The sequence below is a fragment of the Copidosoma floridanum genome, unplaced genomic scaffold (assembly GCF_036245765.1).
Source record: "Copidosoma floridanum isolate Cflo_tuat_1 unplaced genomic scaffold, Cflo_Japanese_pri ptg000001l, whole genome shotgun sequence".
NCBI lineage: Eukaryota > Metazoa > Arthropoda > Insecta > Hymenoptera > Encyrtidae > Copidosoma > Copidosoma floridanum.
In genome coordinates this window covers 17,883,579-17,902,969 of record NW_028321878.1, presented here as the reverse complement: position 1 = coordinate 17,902,969, position 19,391 = coordinate 17,883,579, and the positions used below count along the sequence as shown (strand labels likewise).

The window sequence follows — 19,391 nt, the reverse complement described above, 5'->3', positions numbered from 1 at the left end:
TATGTTACCTTCACTTTTAGAGATAAACTTCACGGTAATGTTTTCACCCACTTTGGTTATTTTCGCCACGAAAAAAAAAAAATTTTTTAAATTTGTCTTGGGTTTAAATAAGATTGGTAAGAAACTATTAGGTTGTCCCAAGTTTTGATTTTACTTTTAAGTCCTTCAGAATACAATAATTTCGTGACTTTGGATGGCTTTCTATTCAATTCAATAGACTTTGAAGCAGAATGTAACCAAAAGTTATAGTCCCGAGCAAATATTTACGTTCATCGCAGCTTCGACTTTTACACCTCAGTGGTTGAACCGGAACATTATCATCCTATATTTATATAGTACGTGTACAATATACAGCATATCCCTTCCGCCAGCACTGCATCGCAATCAAATTCACGTGGACTTGGGATAACGCGATTACTTCCCCTCTCCGCGCCCGAAAACAATGCAATCCATCGTATATCGCTCGCCCAAATGTATCCTTGATACGCGCGGACACGCGTTACAATAATCCGTATTTATACGTATAGGGTGTACCTACGGCAAGGAAATCGGTAGCACAATGGTATATAGCAGTGGCAATAATGAGATCTTCGGGTGCATACATATGCACACCAGCTGGGCCAGCGACGACGACGATAATAGACTCGTACAGCTCGCTGGCTCTTATCTCTCCGAGCCAAAATGACGTTTTCGATTGCGCCACTGGACTTGGTACGTCTGCACCTACACGTACAATATCTACATGTGCCGTGCACATACACGAATACGAAGCTAGAGTAAGAGAGAGTAGATGTAATGCAATGCCCGGGTGTGTACATGTAGTGGTACAGTCTGCGCCCTCAGCCATATTATAGATTTGAGCGCGAAAACGGGGTTGCATACATACATAGTTACGCGCTCCCCCTTCGAGTGCTGTAGCCACGCTGCTGTACCAACTGCACGCACAACTCCTTCCCTACTTTCTCTCTTTCGTTGCGTCAACGTGTACCCTACATATATACATACGTACACATTATAACCCATTCGTATTATATACATATAAACACGTACACAGAGGGAGTACGAACCCTCGTGGTTGCTGCTGCGCCGAGCCATTAATAATATACCCATATTGGACACAATTCACCTTGAAATTAACCGGCAGCCCCGATTGGTAAGCCCGGCCAAATTGACTTCGAAATTGACAATTTATGAGTCGATCCTCTCGCGGCCTCACCCCCCCCCCCAACCCCTCCTACTTTGCTTCCAAACTCCTTCCCTTTCTCATCTCTGCTCGATTCTTTCCGATTCCTCTCTGCAAGTGTTAAGAAAAAAAAACAAAACGAAAGAAAATAACGAAGCGTAACAACCAACGCTGACGGACGGACGAAAAACGCGTGTATGGACGAGGAAGAAAAAAATGCACACACCCACGATAAATGTACATGTGTGTATGTACGCTAATGTGTCGGGCTGCAAGGGACGTAAAATCGATACCGACAGCGCCACTATTTCTATGTATATACACATAGGTGGTGGTGGCCCTCACTTTACGGCCAATCAACGGAAAATTTGCATACGTAGCTCGGCGTATCTTGTTTTTGAACTCCTCAACTTTTCTTTCTCCTCTCTATCTCGTTCTTTCCACCACTGAAAAATGCAATCCAACGCGTGCTGGCAATATTTTTTATTCGATGTAAATGATACAGCAGCTAATGCAAATTGTTTGTGCGAGAGAAAAACCGCAATTCTGCGGATTCCTCGTTTTATTCTGACGATCGGTAATGATCGGTAATGCCACACTGTAAAAGTGAATACCAACGCAAATGAACCTCGGGAAAATCAAGAAGATATTGTAAGGTACGGAAAAAAAAAAAAAAAAAAAAAAAAAAAAAAAAAAAAAATGAATGCGACACACAACCCAATAACCCTCTACTTGAAAGTGCAGCTTCCAGAGAGGGGGGATCGCAACACATTTCCTCCCGCAATAAGTCACCGCGTTATTAATTAGCGAAATCGATGGAGCGCCGAGACAAAAAGTGCACGAACAAAGGGGAACACGACGGAAAACACACGCGCGAACAGCAGCAACAACAACTATAAGGGAGGGATGTGCAGAAGACAAGAGAGAGAGAGAGGGACGGCGAGCCGTACACGTCTTGTGCAATAAAAGGAAAAGCAACGAGGAGAGATGTGTGCTCGCGATAAAAGGCTAAGTAGCCGAGCCGCGGTGTGATTTATGGCAAGTGCTTTAATTGTCTTAATTGCGGGTGGTATACGGTGTGTGGCATCTGTGTACGGCAAGCGCTTCCGTGGAAGTGAGCTAGACCGAGCCTCTCTCGAGTTTTTCTCCGCAAGAGAGCACTCGGTTGGCAAACAAGGCGCCCCCGAGTGCGATTGCAATTGTGCAATCGGGCCCGTCCTAGGTGTACTCATACGTACACTTGCGTCTGATTGTACATTCGTTCAACGGTGCATCCAAAGTGCTCGCGCCTTCGTTTTTTTTTTTTTTTTTTCTCCCGGTTTGCACGCAATGGGGGGAGAGCGAGATGAATCAACAGGGAAACGCACGACCGCGGCTCTCATGTTTATGATGGGAGTACATAGAACTATTTTTTACAAGTAATAACACTTACAGCCAAACTCGTGCGAATATGGTCCCTCAGTTTATATGGTTGAGAGGGTATAGGGGGCTATTGGGGCCTTTCTCTGTATATGTATTACGATTTCCTTCAATTTTTTTTCTTTGCATACTTAGAGAGAGAAAGATGCGAGCTTCGAGCGAGCCTAAACGGTGTAATTTCTCAATCCACGGCGCGTGTTTTTCCACTCGTACGATGGATCGTGTGCATGCGATTCGAGTGTAAATTGACGCGATTCATCAGCCACCCACTCGCCCGAAAACTTTCTCCACTTTGATCAACAAAACTGGTAATTAATTAATTTTTATTTATTTTTTTTTTATTTATTTATTTTTTTTTTTCAATCAAACCCGCGGATAATTAAAACACAAACGCAAACTCTTTGAGAAAACAGCACTTGAAAGCCAGAAAGTTAATTAATCAATCGGATCGCACGCACCGGTAGGTTATACATATACGCTCAATTATACAACGCGCGCAAAATCGCTACTCTCGTGCATACACACATATATATATATATATATATATATGTACATATCGTCGGGGTTCAATGATGAACCGTGATATAGTACTCCGGGTTGCTCGTATGATCGCGTATAGTTTCTGCGACTGCCTATATATACGTATGTGTATACGCGGGAAATTGAAGAGTCGATCCATCGTTTAACGACGCAATCGGTACACGCGTATACTTATTATGCGAGTCGACGACCCTTTTTTCAGAAAAATCCATCCCGGCAGTGCGTGCAGGAGGTAGCAATTTCCGCGGGTTTGGATACATGTATTGGATCGTTAAGTAAACGATGCGTCCGCTCATCGGGACGATAGAATATAGGTATAGTAGATCGGGGTCGTGCTCTTTTTCTCGTCATCGCTCCTTCTGGGTGCATCTCAATGGCCAAATGGTAGGGATCATTGGTTCGGGCGTGCGCGTGTAATGATGCGCCGATTGATACACCAAATGGAAACACGTACCCGCGAAGATTGGGTCAAGCTTCGTGAGTTATTAATTCAAGGACCTGCGCTCTCTTGGCTCCTATTATGTACTGCACTCGCGGGTTGTCCCGCACTGGTGGAAGAATTTCTCTTTTCCCCCGCAACTGCAGCTCATTCTCTCCGACTGCAACGCGAAAGTGAGAAAAGCGCTCGTGTGTACGTACACGTGGTGCGATCATTTCAAGACGTATAAGGGTATATAAGAGTATAATAATTATAATTATATTATAGAGTATCGCCGTTGAAAAGCAGGAGCGGGGCAGGAGGGGTTACACTGCTACAGCGGTCGTGGCTAAACATAATCAGTTTTTCATTACAAGGATTCTGGAGTACATTTACACTTGCAGTAAATTAAAAAATGTACAATTATTGTTGGTTTGACTTTAGTGCACAACAACAGAAGGATATTTTACATTTTTATCATGTATTCTCATTTTCTTAATTTAATTGATTCTACCTACACGAGCAAGACTCGTTCGTGCTGATAATGTTATACAATACAAAATAAATGTGTTTATTAATATTATTATCGTATATTATAACGTGTACGCCTTTTTGTGGAAAATACTGTAGGTACAGTGTAGAACTGATTCCTTTGTCAAGTTACTTCACATAAAATGTTTTTTAGTACTAATAGTTTGTTATTGTTATCTGGTATTGACTGATAATATTTTTTTTTACTAATAGTTAAATATATATCCGTACAAGGTTTTTCTATAGAAATATTGAGCAAAATTAAGGAACCGATGTCAGAATAATATCCACTCAAATTCGTACAATCACGCAAATATATTTTTTCTCATTTCCTACTCATAGTACTTGAGGTATGGGGACTCAACCTGAAGCAAACCCAACTCATTCACTCGAACACTCATTACCTTCATTTAAGTATATAATGTACTCGAGAAGAAAACGAACGACCACCCCACGGATTATTATCTTTCCGCACGCCTGCGCTTGCAATACAGTCATTCGGGCCGGGTGCGAATTCGCTGAGCCGAAATAGACAATATACCCCTCCCATTGTCGTTGCGACACACATCTATATACCTATACGTCACTACATGGCGCTTGCAAACAACCGATTGATCGGCGATTTTCGCAACCGATCCAATTTTACAAGCGATCGGTATGTGTTTCGTACGCGCGAGTTGATGGGGCACGTGGATAAGGATCTATTTTTTTTTGCAGTCGGCGATCGCTAGAAAAGCGCGCAACTCCCTGTTCACGCAAGTTCGCTTTATGATACATACATACACGCGTGCCGTTTTCTCAGCTGCTCACGTCGGCTCGCATTAGACCGGACGCCGAGTTATTCACCGGATCTCACAACCTCACAGATTCCGGCCGAAATGTCCGTGTGTAATTTGCCTTCCGTCATCCTCTTTCTCTTTTTTTTTTTTTTTTTTGTTTGTTCAAGCCTGATTTAATCTGAGCCTGTTAAATGAGGTATTAGCTTCGACTGTAGGTACGCGATTCCTCCTTCGGCACAAAAAAAAAAAAAAAAAAAACAAAACAAAACCATGCACGCAAGATCCCGTCTGCCCCATTGTGCGCACTCGCGCAATTTAAAAACGCGCCCAAACACACATGCCTCGCGCAGAGCGAAAGCTTGTCATTACACGATAATCTCCCGTTACGGATTTACGGCCAATAAATAACCGAGCGCGCGCGCGCGAATCACACTCGTTCATCTTCGATTGGCACGAACGGGTATTTTTTTTACGGCGATTATACGAGACACGAGGTTCCGTCGGAGAGAGAGATTACATGGGTTCCGGGGCTGCAATAAATATCAAATGCGCTTTACATACCTGCGTAATTGTATACGATATGCACGCGTGCGTGCTGCCAGTTGAGAGCGGTGCGGTTTTCGGTGTATGTGCATCCCGACGCGGGAGATCGCTATGTGAGAGCAGCTTAAGCTGTACTGAAGAAAATTTTGAGGTGTCAGATCACAAGTTTTTGAACAGTAAGACTTCAAGCAACTACGGTAAGGATATTGTTCAAAACATGCAGAGTAATTCCACAGGACTTGATCTTGAATACCTTCCTAAAGAATTGAAGTGTTATGCTTCAACACTGCGAGTGCCGCACTGCAAGTTTTGATGTTTTAGACTTTCGAGAAGCGTTGAACTGTTGCTTGACGCAAGCCATTGACCGCAAAAGTTGAAGTTTAGGTTGTGAGTCAGTGAGTGAGTTATTACACGTGAAAGTGTCATTAGTCATATGTCAAAAACTTGATTACCACGTCTTCGAAGGACCTTTTCCACAAGGTAAGTATCTGGATGCTTTGTTTTCTGCAGCTCCTGCTCGTAGAAACTTCCAGAAATAGGTTGATCTTGGTAATCTTTGAGATGATACGTTATTGGATTTGTTGCTGCTACTCGCGTGATGGTAAATATTTCCGTTGACCAATTTGGCGTATATCCTTTTTCAAATGTTTTTTTGGTTTTGCTCACTCGTACTTTATCATCAATTTTGAATTGAGGCTAAGACTTACTGCTATTTTTATATTTTTTTTTCAACTTCTCCAAAATTTGAACTTCAATTTCAGCCAAAAAGTTACTTTAATATGGAATGGGTTGATGATGACAACGACGACAATGATGACGATTATAACAAAGATCTGTAAAAATGTATTGTATTTCAATAATTAATTTTTTACAAAATAATTTTGTAAATGTATATGTATTAAATTAAATAAAAAAACTCATTAATCAAAATAAAACAAAAATCTGAACAATTATTCTTCCACCACTCTGCATCCTACACTATCATGCAACGCACTCGCTTACACAAAAATGTATATATTCATTGCGTGCACAAGCTGCACAAGATTTCGTATATTCAAGCTAATCTCGAGAGGGCCCTATATATCATATTTGCAGCTTGGGTATACTCTCCGCACGTCGGAATGCTCTATGCAAGATGGGAATCCCATGGGTAGAAAGCAAGATTTCGCAAACTCAAAAATATATGTACGAGTATATGTATGCAACTATCACTTGCACACGCTGCACAAGATTCCGCAAAACTCAAGCAGCGCATGCGGCGGTCCATCAAGTAACAGCAGCAGTTCGGGGGGTACTCGGTCGGACCGCTCTCGAGCATACTTGCCGTAACTCGGCCCTGGTTGCCGCATGTCAGGGGCAAAGGGGGGAAGTGAGCCACAACCGCCACTGTTTATCTACTTTCATCGTTTCATTGGTTTCATAACCAATTGAATGACATCATTCTCTACACATTAGTGGACGCTATATATCCAACCTATACTTTTTTACTTAAATATTTTTGAAAGATAAGTTTTTAAAAAAGACACTGTGATATTCCAATTTATGCATGTATTAAATGTACGTGAAGTAACTTTCTGCAAGTCCAACCAAATTAAACCCAAACGAAGTTTGAAAATCCGCTTTGTAAACCAAAAAAGCGAAACGCATTAGAAAAGAAGACCTTATTCCCGCTGCAGCACCGGTAGCCCGTGAAACTCCTCAGCGAAATGAGCCGGTGCTAATCGGCACCTAAACAGAAGGGCCATCATCATCAGCCCCCCCCCCCCACATACAGAAAGTTAAAAGATACAGGGTCCAATGATTTTCAAACGCCGACCCTACGTGCACCGTTGCTAGGCTGAATCCCTTTGTTTCGAACGACCCAACGATGATGAAGGTAAAGGTGTATTGGGTCGGGGATCGAAAAAGCTTTGAATCTTTCGGTACCGTGAAAAATGAAGTAACTCGCCCTTTGGGCTTGAGTTTACTTCCTTTCACGCGTCCGTGGACGTTCGAGTGCTCGTACGTATAAGTACCCCTTTGGACTCTGCCGAACTCAAATCTGAAATTATCGATGAAAGTAAAAAAAAAAAAAAAAAAAAAAAAAACATTTGTTATACCTGCTCCCCGAAACTAAGACAATCACGTAGCGGATAATACAAGCAGGTTCCCAAGCACAACAGATGCGCATTTCCAATATTGTACACTCGCACACGATTACCTATATACACACATATGTATACCTGGCCAAAAGTTCCCCGAGTCATCGCGAGGAGAGTCCCTCTGTTTTCTTTTTTTCTTTCACTTTCCTCTTCGAAACCGTTCGCACGATCGGTGCAGATTACCGGAGCACATATATACACTCACACGGACGCTTTTGTACGTGGTGTATATAGTTTTGTAAAAATTACATTATTCCCGGCGCTCTAATGATCTTTTTTTTTTTCCCTGCCGGCCGCTTTCTCGACTCCCATCCGTCCGAACGATTTATCATCTCTGACACTCCGATCGGCAGTGCTGACTTATTCTTTTTTTTTTCTCCACTAATTTGGACTCGTTTAAAATTCATGGCGCTTGCGGTCATTTACGGTTTGGGAAACGAAACGTTTGTTTCCCCGCGAGAATTACATTAAAATCGTTACAACCGCACGAGTACATACCTGTTTCGAATAATTACGATAGTTTGAAAAACGCGGAGTCGAGAAAAATCGATCGATCGCGAAAGTACATCCTTTCGTTATAGCCACGTAGAAACATAATGCATGTATATGATATGTAAATAAGGGGTAAATCGTTACCCCGACAACACTTGTCCCTGACCGCAGTAACTCTCTACCACTGTGCAGTTCTAGGCCGGGCAGACCACCGAAGCGGGCCTCCGTCAGTTTGAGCCTCGCCGCTAGTCATTTGGCCGCCCAGGCCGGCCACCACGCGCACCAGCTAAAGAAGCACCGACTCGACAACGGCGATTACTACGAGAACGGACATCTCGGTGAGTACACCTAAGATTACTGTAAACATCATATTATCCAATATCACATATTCTAACCTTCATGAATACACTGTGATCCATACATACTCTATATATTACAAACTCACGAGTATCCATAGTATTTTCTTTCTTTTTCCATTGTCTTTTATTTAAGTACGATAAACGATACTCTTTTGAGTACCCATTTTGCAAAGGGTCTTCATCATATCATCGCGTGCATTACAAGCCATCAAGGATATTTTGCTCGAGCATCGGGGCGTATCGTTGCACATCCATGGATGTGGTACACAACGTATTCTCCTGTCGATTAGTTTGGTTAATGTTGTTTGGGATATAATTCGTGAAAACTCCGAAACGATTTTCATTCTCGTGTATCCATAATTAATGATTTTCATTATAATTTCTGAATTAGTCGAAAAGTCAAAAAAAGACCAAAAACGTATAAGAAAAAAATACGAATAAAATCTTAATCTTCAAAATCCGATCCTATAGTCACTCCAGCTCATCGAAAAGTTGCTTTCAATGATAAAAAAAAAAAAGGAGACGAAAATATAATTTAAAAAATCAACGCAATCGTCGGATCTATCCAAACAGAGATGTATATAGGTAGTACCAGCGCATCCGGGCGCTCCGTTATCGAGTGAGCCGCAGTAGGGGGGTGCCCACACACGCGCAAACAGCTTCTCGAGTTGCAATCACAGAACATTAAACGCGGGCCCGCTCGCGTCCCCCGCACGAATAGGTTCCGGTGCATATATATATGAATGCCCACACCACAGTGTAAAACGATACAGCTCCCCCCCCATGTGTACGCCTCGCTGGCATGCAGTGCATATACCTACTGCACTCTCGATTACCACCATATCCGCGGTATATACGCAGGTACACGCATAGAGGTACGGGGCGACGACGACGGCGCGCGGCTTGCCGGCAATCAATTAATTAGGGGAATCAAACGCACTTGGAGTGCGCAAATTACCTATACGCTGCAACTGCACTGCACTTCACTTCACGTATACGTATACACACATACATAGCGTGCGTCGTGCAATATGTATAATATAGCACTGCAGTTTGGGCGATTTATATACGCGCGCACGTGCAATGCGGGGTAAACATGTACACTGTTGTTGTTGTTGTTGTTTGCTCGTCGAAATTCCTACGAGAATCCACGGTCAACACTCGCGAAGTGGCATGGGGCTCGGTTTGCGTGGGTGTAATATACCTATACGCCGATTAATCGCTCCGATGTGCACCTACTATACCACTAGTACTCGTGTTTGGAATTGACCGAAAATTTATTATGTGCACACGATGATGATGATGATGATGACGAGTGAAAAGGGGTTGCTGGGAGTGTGTACACGAGTTTTTGTTTATTTGACCGCGGGAGTTTGGTGCGATTTCGATTGCCGTGGCCGCAGTGCGTTTGACGACTAAATTAAATGGAGTTTCGAGGGTGCCGTTAATTTACCTTTTCTTTTTCAGGGGTGGGTTGGGCACGAATGATGGATGCCATGATTTTTATTTTATTTTATTTTTTAGTTTTTTCGTTTGTTTGAGGACGATTGTGTTGATTTTTCTGACGATCGTGCGTCTGTGTAACGCATATATAATTGCGATATTGGTCAAATGGGCGCCTTTTTGCAAGTATCTCGATTGACGTTGTTCTCTGAAATTTGGTATGCGAGAGTGCGTTTCGTAATTTTTTTTCCTCTTCTTTTAAGTTTAAATTATTAAAAAAAAAAAAAGTATAAATCTGTTTCGTGTCAGTAGATGAGCTACATGTCGATACCAGCCCACATTATAATGGTCCACCTTGATTTTGGCTAGAGCTGTACTAGCCCAAGAGACTGCGGGTCGATCGTCTAGTACGTTGATCGTATTATTTCAACTGTTTTTTAATTTGTTGATGGTCTTGAAGCGGATCGATTTAATTTAACCAAAAGTTTAGCTCAAAATTTGTTTTTTAACAAACCAAATGCCGATTTGTCTGTTTAATATGTGTTGATTGACAGAGAAAGTTTGGAGATCTTTGCATCAAAAAACAAGTATCCCCGAAGAGGGTCAATGTATTTCATCAATGGTTGATGTTACCAAGACGAGTAAACGAGCCGTCTTTTCTACTTTGCCTAAGCAGGAGCAAGGTTTGAATAGGCAAAGCTTACTTGTCTCAAATGACATAAATAATCTTTGCTCAAGCCAACTGGCCCTTTTTAAGATCGCCGATTATTTTCGTTGTACGGAATAGACATATACTTTTGATGAGATTGCAATCGATTGAAAAAAAAAGTCAGTAGTCTCATGCGAGAGCATCCAACAGCTAAACTGCCGCCATAACCAACTCCTAATGATCAATCAAAGCAACTTACCGATATATTAGCAAACCTAAATTATCCGTTCCACAATGATGACTCGCAAACCCACCGTTTCCATATACGTATACACTGACCACTGAGCCTCGCAATATCTATACAAAGTCAGCGCGCCCACAAGCCCCCGTGGCTCTGCGTGAAATTACACTGGACCTTCGTCACCCTTAAACTGACGCGAGCTATATTCCAACGCTTGTACCCACACGAGCGCACCTTACCATCGTGCCCGGCCGGGAAATCATAAGCGAGTAAATAATCCACCCACACACCCAACGTATATACATATATCAGCGAGCCAGCAATTCCACGACCGAATCGCTACTGCTCACATATATGCGAGAAAGGGGTCGAAACGGCGCGCAACCCGGCCGATTAATTATACCGAACTTACCCGGTAATTGTATAATTGTTTTACGATTGTTGTGTACGTACGAGCCGACTGGACTCTTGCCCCCCCGTTTGATATACTCTGTGTATGTAGACCCCGTACAGTATATATGCAAGGGCGAGTTCGAAGCTGCTGATTATTTTACTGATTTCATAGCGATTTTGAGCTCGCAGCCATATAGCAACGAATTTTTTAACGTGAATTGATTCGAGTGGATGAAACCAAAAGGTCACTAGAGTACAAGCTCGTGTGGAGCGATCGAGGGGTCTCTGGAAAGACCAATGGCATATGTACACATGTATAGAGCCGGACGCCGCGGAGTTTGTAAATAAAGATTGCCCGATGGCTGATGAATCGATGACGATTACGCGGCTATTACGAGTATCGAAGGAGGGGGGGGGCGCTCGAAAGAGCAAAGTACTGTAATCAGGGGTGGGGAGTCGATGGATACGGGAAATGGGAATCGAGGGTGGGTGTGCAGTATATGTGCAGGGAGGAGTGTGGGCGGGGGAAGAAGGGGGGAGAAAAAAAGCGTGTGCACGCGGCGATGGTCGCGAGAGATGAATTGGGCCGGAGTTGTAAGCGATAACTCTGGGAAAGCGTTTACCTATCGGTCCGATGTTGGTGTACATTGTGGATGTGTGTATGTGTACGGCTTCGTGTTTCGATGAGCGGGGAAAAAAACGATGGATAAAAGGGAAGTGTACACGAGGTCGCACGTGTGGCCCATCGGGAGTTCTTATGGGCAGTCAGTGTGTGTATTGTATGTACAAACTTGGGCTCGGTTTTTCTCTTCCTTCGCTTGTGGACACGTAGTACCTAATTCCTTTTTTTTTTTTTTTTTTTTTTTCTCTTTGATGATAAAAAGTAGATGCATCTGAGCGCATAACTTTGTTATTATCTGGCTTTCGTCCATTGATGTTTCAATTTCCAGCAAAAACTTTTAAACTATTACGGGATAATTTATCAGAACATGGTTCATTCAGAAGTTTTTCATGAACGTTTTCTATACTTCTGTCAATTAATGAATAAAAACAACAAAATATTTGCGACGATATTTTTTATAGTATTTTCGCTGTAAGATATACATACTAAATAAACCATTGTAAAGAAATAACAGTAATAATAAAATAAAAAATAAAAAAAAATTATATTTGACGAAATATATATTTTAGTCAACCTTAATTTTTTTAGGCTCTGAAATGTCTATTTTAACTGATTAAGTATATTTTGCCATACGATCGTAACTTGAAAAATGGTATTAGTGTGATTAAACATTGGAAAGCAACTTTAGTTCCGCAATAGAAGAACTTTAACTATCAAGATCTGAAGACGGACACGCTTCCCACAGAGCCATTATGTGACACCTAATTTTTTTTATTTAATAGGAGATACTTAACGTAGGGATAGTAAACTAATAATTTTTTTATTCAAAGAATCAGGTCGCTTGGTGTACCCATTTCTTTCATACCAACTTACAGGAAGAAATCTCTAAAAAGTAAAAAATTTGACCTCAACCCTACCTAATACTTCAAAATTTTCCTCTTATACCTGTGTAATTTTTTACACTATGTTTATGATCCATGTACATGAAGAACCAAATTTCTTTGTTAACATTTTTATTGTAACAGATTCAGAGATTGACAGACACTGATTGCCATCACGCAAAAACACAACACTGAAGAATTCAATGTTCATGCAGTTGTGATCAAACTAATTGTCAACAACTATGCTTCAAAGGCAACAATAATGGCCGTTTCACCGATTACACCACAGTGAATTTTTCCTCATTTTTTTTTCCTCGACATCAAATTGCGCATCCACTATCTCCCCGGTGCAGTATATTTGCCACCAACATAACACCGACCGCGTCAATGCCGGCGTTATTTATTCTTTCTCATCGCTCTCAATTGCCCAAAAATACCACTCAGATGCGTATCGCGCGTCTCCCATTGTTCCGCGCACTCGCTACTATGTATACCATACACGCAACTCCCGATTTTCGGAACGCGTTTACAAAGGATGGGCCCGGCATTGTGCGCGTTATTGCTTTATTACACGCGCATCCGTACACACATCGCGATCGGATCGGCGATGCGAGTTATTAATTGCACCGCGGGATGTTATTGAATGAAGACGAGTTGGCGAAAAACAACACTCCATACATCGTCTGTGATGATGTTTCGGGACTTTGAAGAAAATTAGCTCGTGTGCATGGGCGAGGCTCAAGAGCCAATGCGTGCTCGAAAATCTGAATCTACGACACCCATCATTTTTATGGCTGCACGGGGACGAATAAATTTCATGACTGCGCCGGACGCGTCCGTATATAGGAAGATTGTCGCCGTTGTCGGGCCGAGATCATCGTGCGGCCGTATACGCATTGTTCGCGGGGCCGGACAATGCATTCATCGGCGCGCGCCCACGTGAAATATGAAACTGGCTTTTGCGAAATAATTATGTCGGTGTTCGGCGTCGGAGGTGAAGTTTGGATTTTGGCTCTGGAGACGTGGTGCGGGTGGTATGAGTTACGAGTTTTCCACTCCGTTCCACGTGGGAAACGTTACGTTTTGTGTGCTCATTGCGTGGTTTCGTCGGTCAACCCAACAAGTCAGGACATAATAAAGTTGATGGTTTTTTTTTTCTACAAGATAACTCTATAACTACTGATTTCACGATGATAAATTTCACAAACGATAAAACGCATTTTTTCATAGTTTGTTCCGTTTAATTATTGATAGAGTCTTCTTTGGAGTTGGTTGCGTGTACGCATGTACATACAATGCGAATATTGATTCTTTTATTGGCAGTTAAAATATCCCTCAAAGGCAAACCAACGTTGCGTTTTGTTTTCGTTTTTTTTACAGTTTTACAATAATATATAACATGCACGTTATGCTCAGAATGTGAAGGGCTACTTAGTAAAAAATTGAACTCACGGATTACCAACTATTCAACCCAATAATTACTTGTAGCAGATAACAAAAATTATTGGACAAACCAAATACAGGAAGGCGTAAAATAACCTGTCATATAATTAATGACGCTCGCAAGTTGACTAAATCTGGGTTTAGATTTGCTTGATGTTAAACGAATCACGTACGTTTTCGTCTTACAATTTTTGAAGAAGAAAAAAGATAAATTAAATTTCCTTTTTGTAGAGTTTTAAATATTTTATGAAACTATGAACTTTGTTTGAGCAGTTAAATATATTGGTGCATCATTTTTGATACATTTTTTACAAATTTTTCAGTAAAACGTCCACGCACCTGACAAAATTCACTTCATAACTACACCACATTAAAAAAAGAAATGTATTCTACAGAAGAATTAAAGATTCCTGCAGGTCAGGCTGAAATTATGAGACTCATGTGGTGCAGTCAACTGGTCTACCGAAGCCTTGCGTGATAAAAATACTATACGGACATTGCAGCGAGCATCACACTCATCAACAAATTGAACATTAACGCATTTAGACAGGTTTTATCGCGTCCAATAAAAATGTCATTGCCAGCAGCGTATATAATGATTCAAGCGCTAATACATTGTCATCGATAATATCTCGTCAATACTGATTAACTGGATATAGGCCAGCCGATGGAGCCAATAATAGGCTTTGTTTCTCTGATAAAATGAGCTTTTTGTTGTACACCCACAATATAATAGACACGTTTGGCGCCGAGCTTAACTTCACTCAATAGCTAAATTTTACGAAAAAAAGTCGACTCGCTCTCTTTCGCGTGCCTATAGGTACCTAATGTATAGAAAACTGTGATTTCTTTATTTATTCAAGCCAATAACGGGGGTAGTAAATGGCGAGTATCGAATTTCATAGCGTCAGCCATCCGACGACAGTCCCATATGGTGACTTTTTCAACAATGATTTTGTCAAACAAAAGCATCAACGCACACCATTGCGACACTGATGTTTGCATTTTCGCGTCTCGACACCATCAACCCCTTTGACAAGTACATAAATCTCGGTGCCGTACATTTCGCTCGAACGACGACAAAACGAGCTTACACGCGTAAAATGTGTACGTAAGGACGAGGCGTATCATCTTCATCCTGACAGAGAGAGAGAGAGAGAGAGAGAGACACCGTCAAAGATTAATATGCTTAGCTCTTGGATTTACAGCGGATTGTATCGTAAAAGTCACTGAGTCGTTGACGCTGATTAAAAATGTACGTGTACGCGTGGACGCGACGTTTTCAAGCTGCGTGAATGTATACACTTGTGGATGTAATTATTGCTTTGAATAGATTGGATTATCGAGTGTATGCATTTTGTGGGCTGCATCGCAATTTTTTTTCTTTTTTTTTTTGATTTATTATGTACACAGTGTATACTTTTAGAGCATCACGTACTTAATACCGTTTTTTCGTAGTAGGGTTTCGTTATAATATAAACTAATGGGTGCAGATCAGCCCTGCCGATTTGATGTACATTTAAGAGGAGATAAAAAATCTGACCAAAATCACGTAAAAGTACAACAAATAAAAGTCACGCCAATGAAAATGACTTTTTATTTGACGAATTTTATACCGATTGAAACATTTTAGCTTTTCATCCGTATAGTTTTACGCAATTCTTTGACTCGTCTTTTAAAGATGCTCGGTCACAAGTGTGACCACCATTATATATACACATCCAATGAGAAAAAAATCGTCCGACTGTCAACAAATAAATCTTTTGCCACTTTGTCAACTAATTTTTCCAAGCTTGCCCAGGATGTAATATTATGTGCACCTCAAGTTGGCGCGATCGGAGCTCACCGAGTAATCGTCGCGATGAACAATCGCCGACAAAATAACCGACCGAGAGGAGACAAAAGCATCGCCGACGTGGGCTCTCTTTATTATTCGACTGCCGGGCTGAATTATATGCTCGCGAGGCCGCGGCGTGGGGGGGGGAGAGGTTAGTTGGAGGTGGGAACGGCGCGACGATGCAGTTGGTCGCGGTCACTCGTGGGCGGGCGGGCGGCTGATGTCGATGTGCCGCGCGGACGCGGCCGAAAGAGACAATGTATTGTGTAGCTGGGCGCTTGTACGCCCATAAAGGCATCGATTAACTTTTAGCGGTCGTAGGTCGCCTATATAGCTGTTGTTGCATGGCTTTATTTTACTGCGAGCGGGGTATGAGACGCGTGTAAGCCAGTTGTGGATTAATTGCGTTCGTTTGATCGTCTATTTTTTTTTTTTCTTCGCGATTAGGCGGAAGAATGATTCTGTTGCTTGGGGGTGGAAAATCTCACTTGCAGCTCATAAACATCAAAAAGCATTGTTAATCCAAGCACTCGAGTGAAAATATTTTACTATACGTTTTCAAAAAATGCATTACAACAGTAAATGGGCATCTGATTAACAACTAACCATCACATCGATTCTTATTACCAACTATTGAATTGACACTGAAAGTTGTCAGTTGGTAAAACGTGAGTAAGGCCCTGTCACATCTTGTTTAACACGTTTGTAAGTGTGTGAGATCTGTGATGGCCGTGTTTCGCACATTACAGCTTTTTTGTATTAATTAAAAAAGAAAAAATTGGTTTACTTTAGAGCTGGTGAAATGATTCATGTGCATTGTTTTTAAAAACCTTACTTGGTATTTTATGAGAAATTTCAATAGGGTACAATGAATGTGTTATTAAACACGTGGATTTGTAGTGTACATCAGAAAAACGGAATTAATATAACTGAGAATCTGAAAAACACACCCAGGCAGAAGCACCCATGGGAAACTTAGTATACCATTCGTACCAGACTTCATTAAAAACAAACGAAAAAAAAAATTCTGAAGCCCACAGCGAGTCATTTTGCGTCTTGATGGCATTATATTATGTGCACCTCAAGTCTCTAAAGCCATGTCTACGTGGTGGGGTCCACCTCCTATTATAGCCAAGCGATGTGCATTCGAGGGCGTGGAAGAAATGCATAGCTGCATACACAAACCTATAGCAGGTATATATATGTGTATGGGACTTCAATGTGCGCAGTTTTACTTATCTCTTTGTCAATTAGTCATGGACATCCTATACATCTATTGTGATTCTTCCTTTTCCAACTTGAAGAGGTTGTACGGTACAAGTAACCCCTTCATTTGAGACTCTAACGACGCGTCACCGTCTACTTTCGTTGTTTTTATGTTTGCACGTATATGTTTATGTAAGTACGGATGGTACCCCTAGTTTGACATGTGCATACATCGAGACATACATTCGAAGTCTTTTTTTCTCTGTTGTACATCGTGTCTTGTACAGAAATACAAGTTGAGGAGTTTTTTCTTTCTTTTTTTTTTTTTTTTTTTTTTTTTTTTTTTTTTTTTTTTTTTCATTAATTGACAGCTCGAGATGTGTACTTTAATGACGGTTTAATGACAACGTCTACGTAATATTGACCTATACGTGTACGTGTGTGCTTTATTACTAGTGTTTTTTTAACTTTGATGAATAATCATTTCCACTTCTGTTTGTGATGATTATCAAATTTGTACTAAAACGCGCTTTTTAGTTGTACTGGTTGTAACTAGTGATTAACAATGAATTGGCTTAGTTTGAATCTGCAATCGGTTTAAGTTGCATCAGTTGAAAAAATTAACTTGAAATATTCAGTTTACATGCTTTTACTTTTACCACCCTGATAACCAATTTACTTTATTCATTTGCATGAAAATCGAAAGCAGACAATGAATATTATTTTAGCACTGTCACTAGTGTCTTGAGTACATGTTGTACCATCAAGGTAAACTAAAGTAGCTCAAAAAATTCTTTATTCTACCCAGTATTTTCCAAAGTCGATGTTCGGTACAAATAGTAAAGTCTAAACAACCTTTAAACGCACTTGTTTGGCAGAAATAAAAATTTGCAACCTTAATAATTCGTTTGGTTGCAAGATTGATACAACAAAAACAGAAGACACCCATCAGACCCTGGAGCTAGGGTTCTTCCGCTTGAAAATGCGAAAATGAAGCTGTGAATTATTACCATCATCACCCCACTTTCCGTCCTCTTTCGTGCCCCTCGGAATTTTCGCACTGCTTGCGGTCGGCTCTCAATAATACACCTACAATCTGCGGGTGAAACGTTCTTTTCTCACTTACCGTCGCGCGCGCTTTGCGGTCTTTCGCATTTCAAGCGTGCCTTTTCGGATGCTCGAGTGTTAAATAGGGGGGGAGACACCCCCCTCCTTTTTTCCATGCTGTACAACTTTCCCTTGGAATCTTGTGATTGAGAGAAGTGTTTTGTGGATTTCGAACTATTTTGGATGTCCACGCTTTTTTATTTCTTCTCGAATCGTTTATTTTTGCAAATCGAGATTGACAAAGCTGTATGGTATTTTTGGCAATAGACCGTGTTTTCTTGATCAGAATCCAAAGTGTTTCTATGAGTCACCTTGCAAACATTTTCAATAACCCAACTTCAAATTGGATGAATTTAAATTGATTTTTTTGTTCGTTTTGTGGACATTTTTGTACGTAATTAATGTATGCTTTCTCGTCTTACATTAAAAACGAAAATCAGGAATGTTTCTTCAGAAAAGAAAGGAACTAGTCGAAAACTTTGGGAAAAGAAGAATACGCAATCAAAAAGACATATTTAGTTACAAATGTAAATATCTGTAAACAGAAACAAAGAAAAAATGCATGGAAACTTCAACTAGGACAAAAGAAAAGAATAATTATAGAAAAAGATGCGTCCATGAGAGAAAAAGACTATTTTTATGTAAAATAAAAAGATACGTTGTACCTAAAAACACGGATGCTCATCGACACATCAGATACTTACTAGTGCAGGCACGTAAGTAGAGTGGAGAAAACAAAAACTTTATGACAAAGGCAAGAAGCATAACTAAAACACGACGATGTAGGATTATGAAAAAAAAAAAAAAAAAAAAATCAAAGAAAATAGGGATTGAGAAATTGATTAAATAGATAAATGTAGAGATTAAGAAAATAGAAAAAAAAATTTAACCATAAAAACAAAGAACTAATATTTATCTAGAGACGAAGATACATAAGTCTATATTGGGGGGACTTGAAAAAAACGATAGAATTATTGATGTATGAAATAAAAAAATAGTATTGATACAAAGTTATTGTTAAACGTAGGTAACGACGTGTGGGTAATGGTTTTTTACAGAACACAAATTATAAATGGTGTACATCCAAAGATCTCGTTACACCTTGAATTCCATCGGATATTCTCATGCAATCAAACCCAATGTAAATCAGATCCGCACCAAATC

General features: G+C 40.8%; 1 protein-coding gene across 2 annotated transcripts in view; it reads left to right on the top strand.

Moving 5' to 3' along the window:
• The window catches only part of dac (dachshund family transcription factor), a 392,393-nt gene that overhangs the window by 144,570 nt on the left and 228,432 nt on the right, over window positions 1-19,391 (top strand). For both annotated transcript variants that reach the window (XM_089591784.1, XM_089591754.1), the window contains one exon: window positions 8,239-8,384. In XM_089591784.1, coding sequence (XP_089447910.1) covers window positions 8,239-8,384 — 146 coding nt within the window. The remainder of the gene's footprint in view (window positions 1-8,238; window positions 8,385-19,391) is intronic.